General features: G+C 42.4%; 1 protein-coding gene across 1 annotated transcript in view; it reads left to right on the forward strand.

The window, feature by feature from the left end:
* The window catches only part of unc5a (unc-5 netrin receptor A), a 712,676-nt gene that overhangs the window by 606,379 nt on the left and 92,461 nt on the right, over positions 1-13,836 (forward strand). Inside the window, exon 12 of the mRNA XM_070877285.1 lies at positions 11,912-12,145. Coding sequence (XP_070733386.1) covers positions 11,912-12,145 — 234 coding nt within the window. The remainder of the gene's footprint in view (positions 1-11,911; positions 12,146-13,836) is intronic.

Raw genomic sequence — 13,836 nt, forward strand, 5'->3', positions numbered from 1 at the left:
CAGGGATTCCATCTGCACCCGTAGCCTTGTTGTTTTCAAGCTGTCTTATGGCTTTTTCTACCTCGTGCAGTGTTGGTGTCTCACTGAGGTGGTGGCGGGTAGCATGCTGCGGGATGGAGTCGAGAACACTCGAGTCAAAGGCAGAGTCTCGATTGAGGAGATCTTTGAAGTGCTCCTTCCAGCGAGCCCTGACTGCCTCGGTGTCCTTGATGAGTGTTTCCCCATTCTTGGCCAGCAGTGGGGTTGGGCCTTGGTTGTTTGGCCCATAGGTGGCCTTGACTGCATGAAGAATCCTTGCACGTCATGGCTGTTGGCCAGCTGCTGTATCTCCTGTGCTTTCTCCATCCACCACCTGTTCTTTAGGTCCTGGGTTTTTGTTGTACCTCAGCCTTGAGCCATCTGTAATGCTGCTTTGCTGCTCCCGCATTGGGTTGTTGTTTAAGGCTCAGAAATGCCCTGCACATTCAATCTATTAGTTCTTGGATCTCCTGATCATTCTCATCAAACCAGTCCTGGTGTTTCCTGGTTGAGTAACTGAGCGTCTCTTTGCAGGCACTGGTTATGGAGACCAAGCGCTGTGGGCATTCTGCGTCTCAGGGTCGTCAAGGCATGCCAGGTTAGCTGTGAGGCGCTGACTGTATAGGACTCTCTTAGCTGGGTCCTTAAGTGCTCCGGCATTGACTTTTTTGTGGCATTGCTTCTGCTGCCCCCTCCGCTTTGGGGCTATGTTGATGTCGATAATGGATCGGAGTAGGCGGTAGTCCGTCCAGCAGAAGATCCAGTTAAAAGCACCTTCTCCAGGACGGTATGCAGTTCCAGCAGTATGTCGGTGTTATGTCATGAAACTTGCACTTTTGGGCGGTATGTCGGCAGTCTACATGGGCAGGCGGTGTGCATACTGCCCGGCGATAAGTCACTCATGAAACTTCCGCCGGGCGGTATGTCGTCAGTATGTACCTGATTTTTGACGAAACTTGTGTTTTTGGGAGGTAAACGGGTGGTAGTGGGTAGTTTGTCAATGAATTTCAGGCCCGTAGTGTTGGCATTGGAGATACAAATGCAAATTTTTATTCAAGGTCCATAGGTTTTGGTAGGCTACATTTGGTATGCTAAAGGTTAGATTTTAGATACGATTTAATTCTCCAGTACTTTTAAATCCAACAATCAGAATGCAACGGGCTATAAATTGCATTCAAAATTGTGCTACTTTTGCGAAGTGAAATTTTTGCTCAAGTTTCCATTCAAGCTAATGTTCATATTGCCGAAAGTAAATTCATCCATTTACCAGTGCAACCAGGCAGTGTTCTGGAATGTAATATATATATATATATTTTTTAATTGCATTCAAAATATTCCTTCTTGTATTTAAGAGTGGTAGGCTGGTGCTATTTGATTAATACAGCTGAAAATAGGTTTATCAGAAAACAATAAGCATTTTTAATCAGAGTGTCAATCCACCACCTGTGAGTAGCCCGATTTGAAATAACTGAAAATGACTCAAAAATAAAAACAGAACCATTTGCTCGTTACATCGGCATACTGTAGTCAGTTTCTTGCTAAGATAAAAACAATGGGCCCATGGGATCCTCGCAAGTTCCGGCTTTAGGTATGCAAAGCGTATGCGCCTAAACCCGGCTCTTGTGTTTTTGGGCGGTAAGCGGGCGGTAGTGAGTGGTCTGTCAATGAATTTCGGGCCAGTAGTGTTGGCATTGGGGATACCGCATCTGAACTTAAAGGGTCTCCGCAGGCAGAGAGGTGGGCTATTTGCCCAACACCTGCCCAGCGAATGTCCTTCAAATTCTTATCACTGATTAAAAAAAAGACATGAGGCCTGCCTTTATCAGCGTAAGACTTTTAAAGTGCAGAAAAATATACATTTTAAAATAATTAAACATTTAAAATCCTTTTAAATAAGGTAAGTTTATTTTTAGACCCCTTAAAATATGTAAATTTAATTTCCAAAAAATTAAATTTTTGTTTTAAATAATTAATTAAATTAAATTTTTATAAATTTGAAATAGGTGACTTTTTTTTTAGGTATTTTCAGTGTTTCTGAAGGTATTTTTGGAGGATCCCCATTCATACTTATGTGAGCCCCAATTTACATAAGTATGAATGGGAATTCCCCCTACTCTGATAGGTTGGGCCGGCCCACATGATCCCATTGATACGTAGATAATCCATACCCAGGATATGTGTGCCCCTACGAAGGCCTTCACATAGAGGGCCAAGACTGGTAGTCTCCAAACCTCAGGGACCACCAGATACTTTCGTAGAAATTTTTGCAGTTGGAGGCATCCGCCCGCGGGAAGGAAGTAACCAACCGCTATTTCTGGGCCAATATTTAGATTTTAAAAGGTATCTATTAGTGTCCTTGCGCTCCCCCCAAAAAAGCTTAATTCTAAGAACCTCTTCAAAGGCTCACAAACGGCACAATTAGTGGAAGCTCGCCATGGTGATTAATTTGATCTGGGGGCGTGGCCAGTTTTGTTTGCCGTATCAGCTTCCATCACGATGGTTTTTAAACTAGCACTAAAGATCGCAGAAACTCAATTTGCACTGATTTAATTTGTGCTTGAAATTTTTCGATCATATAGAATCATAGAAATTTACGTCACAGAAGGAGGCCATTTGACCCATCGTCTCTGTGCCAGCCGCAAAAGAGCTATGCAGCCTAATCCCACTTTCCAGCTCTTAGTCTGTAGCCCTGTAGGTTTTTTGGCTGTTTTTTTGCGCTGGTTTGGCCGATTTGGGGAAAATTGTGTTGCTAACCAGTGCAACCTAGCAGAAACTCCAGGCCTTTATGTTAGCATTCTAAGGGGCTGAAATTGATGAAGGCCCCCGCCCGCCCAAGTGCTGCCCAAAGTACTGCCGATGGCTGCCGAGGTACCTGACGGTACTTTGGGCAGGATTTTCATCAAAAATGTCCTTCAAAGGGCGACGGGCGGCAAATGAGGGACTTATGCCGCCAATCTGGGCGCTTGCCGCCCAAGTGCCGTCGAGGATGGAGTCAGCCCAGGGAGGGTCGAAGATCTGCAAAGAAAAATCATTGAAAAAAAAACCATCGGAACACCTTCAGGGGACCCAATCAGGTAAGTCGCTGTGAAAAAAGTGTTTAAAAAATATTTACCAACCTTTTTTTAAGGTCTCCATGTTCACCGTTGGGGACAGACCAGCCTCCAGCCAGCGGTCGACTCCTGCCGACTCCCGCCCGCATGAATATGGCATCTTGGTGGGCGGGAATCCACTTACACCACTCGGCCGTCCGCTGATGTCAGCGGACGGTTCCCAGTGGATCTCCCCTCCCGCCTGCTCCAGACCAAATTGAAAGTAGCACTGGGCGGAACCCAAAGAGGAATGTCAGCGACAGTGGGTGGTGAGTCCATCAATTTTGGGCCCTTTTTATTAACTGAATTTTGATTTCACTGTGAATTAATTTTCTACACTTAAGTGTATTTTTAATGTACAATATAATGCTTTATGGAGCAACAATGAATAAATCCAATTTTATTGTAGTTATGAAACAAACAGGAATTTTTGTTGACCAAATTATATTTTCCATCTGCTTTCAAAATGAGAACATAAGATAATATGGAATGAAAAAAACCATTAGAGCCACTTTGCATCCCCGACCTGCAAGGACCATCAGCAGGTTGGGGCCTTCAAAGGAGCAGTGTGGAGCGTACCACTTCAAGGTGCAGCGTGTGCTGGAGAGCGATGGCTGTGAAGAGGGTAACTGGATTGGACGTCACCTTGGCCCAGGTTGCTGATTGGGGTGTGGGCAGGTACAGCAGAAGCGGTGAGGTTGGGGCGCAGGAGCGACGAGTGATCAGGAGAGGCGTGAGTTCGGGGCGCAGAAAAGGCGAGGGCCCAAAGAAAGCACGGGCCAGCCCACACTGCAATATGTGTGCGCACTAGGTCCGTGCAGCAGAGCTGGTCTCCAGTCGTCTTGGCTAATAACCCTTGCCACTGGACCAAGACCTAGCTCTGTCAAGCCCGTGTGGTGGCTGGTGTGCAATGGCCATCACAAGTTAAAAAAAAATCCACGCACAGGCACCTTCTACCCTTCAACTTGTAGTTTGGGACCTGGAATATTAGGTCCTTCATTGAAACACCTGTGAACTCACTTTGGCATGGAAACAAGTCATCCTCGATAGGAGAGACGGCCTATGATGATGATGATGACTTTATTATGGATTGTACCATGCAGTTAATCCTTGCCGGGAAAGTTGTTCATAGTGCTCCCGATTCCCAAACAGAAAGCAAAACTCCAAAACTATCAGCCATTTCCACTATTAATTTTTGGTTTGCTGCCCTCAACATTCACTATCCCCATTAATTTACAGCTCTATGGGCTCAATTTTCCCCAAAGCTTTTTTTTTGGCGTACTTAAAGAATTACACACATTTTTTGGGGGCCCCAAGTACGGCAAAAAAAATGTTCCAAGTTTCCCCGTTGGATTTCTTCATTCTGGCACAGCCTAACCTGTCCTTTAGTTTTGGGGGTGGAGCCTTGATCTGCGCCAAAAAGATCGGGTTGCCACGGTAACCAGGGACACAATGTAAGCTGAGGCTGGAAAGTGAAGCATACAGCCAGCTCGCAACACATTAAAACACATTGCATCAACTTAAAAACACATTCATCAACTTAAAAACACATTAAAATATATTGCAGCAACTTACCTCCAATTATTAAACTCACCCCCCCCCCCCACCGATTCCGGTGCCGATCTCCGCCCCCGCCCCTATCCCAGACCCGAGGGCCTCCCAGTCTGCTTCCCGCGCCCGCCTGGAGCCTCGAGTGCCTTGCCATTGCCAGTCCCGCTCCCCTGCCCCTAGCCCTGGCCGAAGGACTTGCCGGTCCTGCTCCCACCCCCAAACCCCTTGCCAGTGCCAGTCCAGCTACAGCTCCCCCGTCCCCCCCCAGCCCCGACTGCCTTACCGGTCCTGCCCCTATCCCAGGCCGAGTGGCCTCCCGGTATGCTCCCTCATTCCTATCCCAGGCCGTGTGGCCTCCCGGTCCGCTCCCCCGCCCCTATCCCAGGCCAAATGGCCTCCTCCCTCCTGGTCCCCACACCTAACTACACCCGAAAGGCTTCCCCCCATCCCCCCCCTCTCTCTCCCCCCACTCTTTCTCCCCTCCTCTCACCCACCCCACCTGCCCAACCCCCTCTCTCTCCTCTCCTCTCTCTCTCTCTCTCTCTCGCCCACCCCCCTCTCTCTTACCTTTGCTGCTGCTGCTGTCTGGGCATCTGCTGCACTTACCTGCGCCAATTTCCTTACCTGCGCTGATTTCTTTAACTTTCCAGAAGGATTTTCTGCAAGGGCCACATTCGCTGGCCTAAGCAGTACTGGAGTAACTCTCAGCTGGCCAAACTTGCCTAAATGGCCAGAATTGGCACGGGTGGCAGGTTGCGCCACCTTTGGCTGAAAAAAAACATACGTTAAAAAAAACCGTAACTAACTGAGTTACGCTGGTGCAAATTGATGGGGGAAACTGTGGTTTTTTAAACTAAGGCCAAAAAAAGCGGCCTGCTCAAAAAAAAAGAGTGCAAATCACTGGGGAATATTGAGCCCATAGTATATCCTGCATTCAAGCATTTTGGGATATATTCCCATCTTTACAAATTTTTATAATATTTTTTATTTTGGAAGATTTTAACATCTGCCAATTGAAATTGCTACTGTTTGAGATTTACCTTTGGGCAACTTTGTTGCTCCCAATTATGATAGTGGGAACCATAGAAAAATCACCACTACCATTACTACACATGTAATAATGCTGCTTTCACACTGTGCAAACAGCTAATTGGAACATAACAAAAAATAATTATGAAAATGTCTTCAATACGGCTGTGGAGTATTGCAAACTTAGCTGAAATAGACCAACAATATTACAAAAGCAAAATATTGCGGATGCTGGAATCTGAAATAAAAATAGAAAATGCTGGAAATCTCAGCAGGTCAAGCAATATCTGTGGAGAGAAACAGAGTTAACGTTTCAGGTCTGTGACCTTTTGTTAGAATTGGAAAAGTTTGAGATGGAAGTTCAGGGGCACTGAAAGGGGGGAGGGGAGGAAAGAACAAAAAGGAAGGTCTGTGATAGGGTGGAAGGCAGGAGAGATTAAGTGACAAAAGGGCTGATGGGGAAAATGAGATGGTAATGGAACAAGTTAAGAAACAAAAGATGAGTCTAGATAGGGTGCGAATGGCAGAATCATCACCAGCTGCCATGGGAAAGAGAAAAAAGGGGTGTTTTTTCAACAATATTACAAATCTCCAACTTAACCCAAATACACGGTCCAGTCCAAGCTGACCTGACCCGACTCCCAATGATAGCGCCAACTGGACCCAATTCACAATTGCAGTTCACAAACTCAAATAAACAAACCTATAACTAACCCATATACTAAAAGGATTAACATATATATATGAGTTGAAATTCCAATCGTTGTTTATTTGTAAGATACGAGTGAAATAAATAAGTCACGTACTGAAAAGAATGAACTTACAGCTGACAAGCTGATAATTTCTCTGTGCACAGATGAGTTAATGACTTTGTTAAAAGCATGCACAGCATTTTGAAGCAAGGCATAATAACCCTTTTAACAATGTGATAATTATTAATTACTGCCAATCAACCTTTCTGCAACTGAAAATTGAATATTACAAGTTTGGAGTCTCATTCCTTCAGGTATTAATTGTTCAAGATTTTAAAAATGTCAAATATAATTTTGTTTATTAATATACTTTTTCTTTCTGTCTCTCTTTTTTCCCTCTCTCAAATCAATCTTTCTTTCCCTCTCTTTATTTTTCTTTCTGTTCCTGATTTGACATTGAATTCACCCATTCTAATTTGCATTTCCTTCTCAGTCCTTCCACCATTTATTTCTCAATCCTTCAATTTAATTGATTAATGAGACACATTGTTGGTTGTCCTGTTCACTCGGGTCCCAGATACCCTGTTTCTGCGCTGTTATCAGCTCACACTTTTGGCAACTTAGTGGTCAAAAATGTTTTGAGCTAAAGGGTGCAGGGACCAGTTTAGCTAACAGTAGATGCCATTATATGCCCTGCTTTAGCAAAATCTGGCCCAATATTAACTAGCTATTTAAAAAATAGTGCAATGAGAAATTTCAATTCCCTTGAATTTTATCTTAATATTTGTTTTACTGATATCTGTTTGTTTTATAAACTAAAATGACAGAATTGGGACCACTTCTGAACACACTGTGAAGAAGACATTTAACCCCGCAATTGTTATTGAGAAATGTAATTATCTGAGTACTGTTGGATTCCAAGAGCCTCTGACAAAGACATTTGCTTGGTTGCCCTCTTCCTGGTATGATGTGTAAAGCACACCAAAGATTTACTAGGTTGTCCCTATGGTACAACAATGTTGATATTCCAAATCTGGGTATTTTTATTGGTGGAAATTGCCCTTTAAAGACAATTTATAGGCAATAAAATGGATGTATTTTAAAATTTGTACTGATCGCCAGAAAGGACACCAGAGAGTCAAGAGACTGAGTAAACAATGTAAGCAATTTAAAACTTGTGTTTTAGGGACCACAGCATTGTAGAACCATGGGATTAGAGAGATTTGCTAGAAAAAAAAAAGTTTATAAAGAGAATCAATAAGGAAAAGTAACGCTAAAGTAATAAAGGAATTCTAGACAATGAGAGAAGGGGAATGTGGGAATAATATAGCAAACAGAAGTTAATGATTTTTGAAAAACATGTGTTTAAAGTGTATATTTTAGTCCTGTATGGTCAAACTTATCGTAACAAAATGAATCTTGATATTTGAGTAACTTTACTATATAATTGCTTGTTATTTTTAATATCCCAATGTGTAAACTGAAAGCAGGTGAACTTGCTGTCTACTACTAACTTATCTGGAAAAAAAAATCTGCAAGTTTTTTCACTTCTAATACACGTTTTAGTTATTTTGAACTGAACATTATATGGCTCCCAGATACCAGTACTATTTTGTTTTCTTATAAAATAATTCAGATTAGCCTTTAGATTAGTTTTGGCTTTTAAATTTTGCTGCCGTGGTCAAGGTACTCAGTTTCTCCATTTTTTCTCATAGGAATGTCTTTACTTTTCACGCCTTTTAATATGGTCTTTAAAATGATCCTTTGTTTTCTCTATCCTTTTGAACCTGGGGAGCTATTAGTGAGGCTTAGACACTGAGGTTTAGAGAGTCATGGCACTGGATAAGGCTAAATATTGATAATAGAGTAACATGCATCCTGATCTTACCCGATTTCTAATGGCTGCAAATATTATCAAAAAAATAAAACTTTACCTCTAAACTATCACTTCAGTGCAGTACTAAGGGGGAGCGCTACATTGTCAGAGGTGCCATCCTTAAGATATAACATCAAGCTGAGGCCCTGTTGTCTTTCGAGTGTGGTTCAATGGTTTAGGTAGGTGTTAAAGATCCCATGACACTCTTTGAAGAAGAGATGGAACTTTCCAGGTGACCAGGCCAAGATTCTTCCCTCAAACAATACTATCAGAAACAGATTCACTGGTTATTTATCTAGTTACCATTTGTAGAATCTTCCTGCGAGCATAAGGCTCACTTAACAACCATCATTGCATTTCTAAAGTAATTCATTGTGTGAAGCACTTTGTAAGACTTTTCTAAGAATATTGGTATAGAAGGAAAGAGCTGCCATTTATATAGCATCCTTCATTCACATCATCAGGATGTCCCAAAGCAACTCACAACAAATTAAGTACTTTTGCCTTTTCCCTTGTGGTTTTGAAGTGTGGTCAGTTGTATAATGTAGACAAACACAGCAACCAATATATACATAGTAAGGTCCCACAAACAATAATGAGATAAATGACCAGAGAATCTGTATGAGTGATGTTGGTTGAAAGATAAATGCTGACCAGTATAACAGGAGAACTCCCTTGCTCTTCATACAATAGTACAATGGGATATTTTACATTCACCTGAGGGGACAAATGGATAGCATATCTGACAGTGCAGAACTCCCTCATACTGAGATGTCAGCTTAGATTATGTGCTCAAGTCTCTAGAATGGGACTCAGAGGTGTGAATACTACCACCGACCCAAGGTAAGATTTGAGATAATATGCAAATCTTTCTTTCTATTGTCCATTCTTTGGCATACAAAGTGGCCAAGATTAGTGGGAAGCCAGAGGATTGGGAAACTTTTAAAAACCAGCAAAGACCGACTAAAAAAATAATAAAGAGTGGGAAGATTGATTATGAAAATAAACTAGCAAGAAAAAACAGATAACAAGAGTTTCTACAGGTATATACAAAGGAAGAGAGTGGCTAAAGTAAATGTTGGTCCCTTAGAGAATGAGACTGGGGAATTAATAATAGGGAACAAGGAAATGGCAGAGACTTTGAACAAATATTTTGTATCGGTCTTCATGGTAGAAAACACTAAAAACATCCCAACAATGGATAATCAAGAGGTTGAAAGGAGGAAGGATACAATCACTGTCACTAAAGAAGAAGTACTCGGTAAAATAATGGGACTAAAGGTGGACAAGTCCCCGGGACCTGACTGCTTGCATTCTAGGGTCTTAAAAGAAGTGGATGCATTGGTTGTAATCTACCAAAATTCCCGGGATTCTGTGGAGATCCCAGCGGATTGAAAAACAGCAAATGTAATGCCCCTATTTATAAAAGGAGGTAAGCAGAAAGCAGGAAACTACAGACCAGTTAGCCTAACATCTATCGTTGGGAAAATGCTGGAGTCCATTATTAAGGAAGCAGTTGCAGGATATTTGGGAAAGCAAAATTCAGTCCAGCAGAGTCAGCATGGTTTTATGATAGGGAAATCATGTTTGAAAAATTTGCTGGAGTTCTTTGAGGATGTACAAGCAGGGTGGATAAGGAGTAACAAGTGGATTTCCAGAAGGCATTCGATAAGGTACCACATAAATGGTTACCGCACAAGATAAAAGTTCACAAGGTTGGGGTAATATATAGTGGATTGGCTAACGAACAGAAAACAGAGAGTCGAGATAAATGGGTAATTTTCCGGTTGGCAAACAGTAACTAGTGAGTGCCGCAGGGATCGGTAATGGGGCCTCAACTATTTACAATCTATATTAATGACTTGGATGAAGGGACCGCGTGTAATGTAGCCAAGTTTGCTGATGATACAAAGCAAATTGTGAGGAGGACACAAAAAATCTGCAAAGGGGTATAGAAGGCTCAGTGAATGGGAAAAAATGTGGCACGTGGGGTATAATGTGGGAAAGTGTGAGGTTATCCACTTTGACAGAAAAATAAAAATGCAAATTATAATTTAAATGGAGAAAAATCTAAAGTGCTGCAGTACAGAGGGAACTGGGGGTCCTTGTGCATGAAACACAAAATGTTAGTATGCAGGTACAGCAAGTAATCAGGAAGGCAAATGGAATGTTGGCCTTTATTGCAAGGGGGATGGATTATAAAAGCAGAGAAGTCCTGCTACAATTGTACAGGGTATTGGTGAGGCCACACCTAGAGTACTGAGTACAGTTTTGTTCTCCATATTTAAGGAGTGATATACTTGCATTGGAGGCAGTTTAGAGAAGGTTCACGAGGTTGTTTGCAGAGATGCAGGGGTTGACCTATGAAGAAAGGTTAGGCAGATTGGGCCTGTACTCATTGGAATTCAGAAGAATGAGAGATGATCTTATTGAAACATATAAGATTATGAGGGTGCTCGACAAGGTAGATGCAGAGAGGATGTTCCACTCATGGGGAAATCTAGAACTAGGGGACATAGTTTCAGAATTTAAAACTGAGAGGAGGAGGAATTTCTTGTCTCAGAGGGTTGTAAATCTGTGGAATTCTCTGCCCCAGAGAGGCTGGGTCATTGAATATATTTAAGGCGGAGATAGACAGATTGATGAGCGATATGGGAATAAATGGTTATAGGGAGTGGGCAGGGAAGTGCAGCTGAGTCCATGATCAGATCAGCCATGATCTTATTAAATGGCGGAGCAGGCTCGAGGGGCCAAATGGCCTACTCCTACTCCTATTTCTTATGTTCTTAGTCAGAATTGAATAGCACCTTCCCTAAAGGCCTAGTGAGTAAAGGCCACCCAATGTAATACTGAGCCACAGAGACAAGAAGATCTCATGTTTGATCCCCATTCTGATTACCAAGCTGCATTAGTTCATTTTAGTTAGGCAAGGTTAGATTATTATAATTAGCCTCAGCATTTATGGACTAAAGAAACGGAAAAAAACCCCACAAGGTTTGTGCATCTGGTTAATATCTAGAAACCCTTGCTGGAATGTGATTATGTGTGGATGTCAGGTGAGAACAGGATCTCGTACTGCTGTAACAACCTCCACAGTCTAATAGCACATCAACATCGACTGTTCTGGCTCCCATTTGAAAAATAGCCATTTGGCGAAGGTACTGCACCACTGCTAACACCTCTGAAACTATAAGCCAGCAACAGTCAGTACTGTCAGGAAAGTAATGGAAGAAAATTTGAATACAAAAAAATGAACAACATTCCTTAATCAGAAAAGGATTGTTGTTGGTGCTGAGACATGATATGATTGAACCGTAACCCTAACTTCTTATGGTTCTTAAAATAAACCTTAAATAAGAATGGACCCGTCATTTCAATGCTACATCAGTCGCTGTTGAAACTTTGTTAACTTTTTAAATTATAAAAAGTGAAAATTAAAATTGTATAATATTTGATTTTTAGCACCACAAATAAGTCCGTCACTGCTCAAATTTATTTCATAGCAAATCTATAAATATTTTAAGCATACAGATCAAGTTATGTTAAACAAGCAATTTTTGTGTCCATCCTAATCTATTGCATATGTGTGGGTGGCAGTGAGAATGTTACTACATTTATTTGTCAAAACTGTAATTCAGTCTTTTTTCTTTCCACAGGAGGTATTACATTTGGGGAAAGAAATTCCTTCTAATCCCTATTATTGCCAACTTGATGGTCAGATGTCCCATGTATTTACTGAGACACTGGGCAAGTACACACTAGTCGGTGAATCACTGAACATGACTGCAGCAAAGCGTCTAAGGCTAGTTCTATTTGCACCAGGAACATGCACGTCATTGGAGTATAGCATACGGGTCTATTGTCTGGAAGATACTCAAAATGCACTGAAGGTAAATAATTAACCAAAACTTTCATACACGCCTATTGCTTTCAGAAGGCTGTATCATAGAAACATAGAAAATAGGTGCAGGAGTAGGCCATTCGGCCCTTCTAGCCTGCACCGCCATTCAATGAGTTCATGGCTGAACATTCAACTTCAGTACCCCATTCCTGCTTTCTCGCCATACCCCTTGATCCCCCTAGTAGTAAGGACCTCATCTAACTCCTTTTTGAATATATTTAGTGAATTGGCCTCAACAACTTTCTGTGGTAGAGAATTCCACAGGTTCACCACTCTCTGGGTGAAGAAGTTCCTCCGCATCTCGGTCCTAAATGGCTTACCCCTTATCCTTAGACTGTGACCTCTGGTTCTGGACTTCCCCAATATTGGGAACATTCTTCCTGCATCTAACCTGTCTAACCCCGTCAGAATTTTAAATGTTTCTATGAGGTCCCCTCTCATTCTTCTGAACTCCAGTGAATACAAGCCCAGTTGATCCAGTCTTTCTTGATAGGTCAGTCCCGCCATCCCAGGAATCAGTCTGGTGAACCTTTGCTGCACTCCCTCAATAGCAAGAATGTCCTTCCTCAGGTTAGGAGACCAAAACTGTACACAATACTCCAGGTGTGGCCTCACCAATGCCCTGTACAACTGTAGCAACACCTCCCTGCCCCTGTACTCAAATCCCCTTGCTATGAAGGCCAACATGCCATTTGCTTTCTTAACCGCCTGCTGCACCTGCATGCCAACCTTCAATGACTGATGTACCACGACACCCAGGTCTCTTTGCACCTCCCCTTTTCCTAATCTGTCACCATTCAGATAATAGTCTGTCTCTCTGTTTTTACCACCAAAGTGGATAACCTCACATTTATCCACATTATACTTCATCTGCCATGCATTTGCCCACTCACCTAACCTATCCAAGTCGCTCTGCAGCCTCACAGCATCCTCCTCGCAGCTCACACTGCCACCCAACTTAGTGTCATCCGCAAATTTGGAGATACTATATTTAATCCCATCATCTAAATCATTAATGTACAGTGTAAACAGCTGGGGCCCCAGCACAGAACCTTGCGGTACCCCACTAGTCACTGCCTGCCATTCTGAAAAGTACCCATTTACTCCTACTCTTTGCTTCCTGTCTGACAACCAGTTCTCAATCCATGTCAGCACACTACCCCCAATCCCATGTGCTCTAACTTTGCACATCAATCTCTTGTGTGGGACCTTGTCGAACGCCTTCTGAAAGTCCAAATATACCACATCAACTGGTTCTCCCTTGTCCACTCTACTGGAAACATCCTCAAAAAATTCCAGAAAATTTGTCAAGCATGATTTTCCTTTCACAAATCCATGCTGACTTGGACCTATCATGGCACCTCTTTCCAAATGCACTGCTATGACATCCTTAATAATTGATTCCATCATTTTACCCACTACCAATGTCAGGCTGACCGGTCTATAATTCCCTGTTTTCTCTCTCCCTCCTTTTTTAAAAAGTGGGGTTACACCTCCACTCTATAGGAACTGATCCAGAGTCAATGGAATGTTGGAAAATGACTGTCAATGCATCCACTATTTCCAAGGCCACCTCCTTAAGTACTCTGGGATGCAGTCCATCAGGCCCTGGGGATTTATTGGCCTTCAATCCCATCAATTTCCCCAACACAATTTCCCGGCTAATAAGGATTTCCCTCA

Source organism: Pristiophorus japonicus, chromosome 4, assembly GCF_044704955.1.
Source record: "Pristiophorus japonicus isolate sPriJap1 chromosome 4, sPriJap1.hap1, whole genome shotgun sequence".
NCBI lineage: Eukaryota > Metazoa > Chordata > Chondrichthyes > Pristiophoridae > Pristiophorus > Pristiophorus japonicus.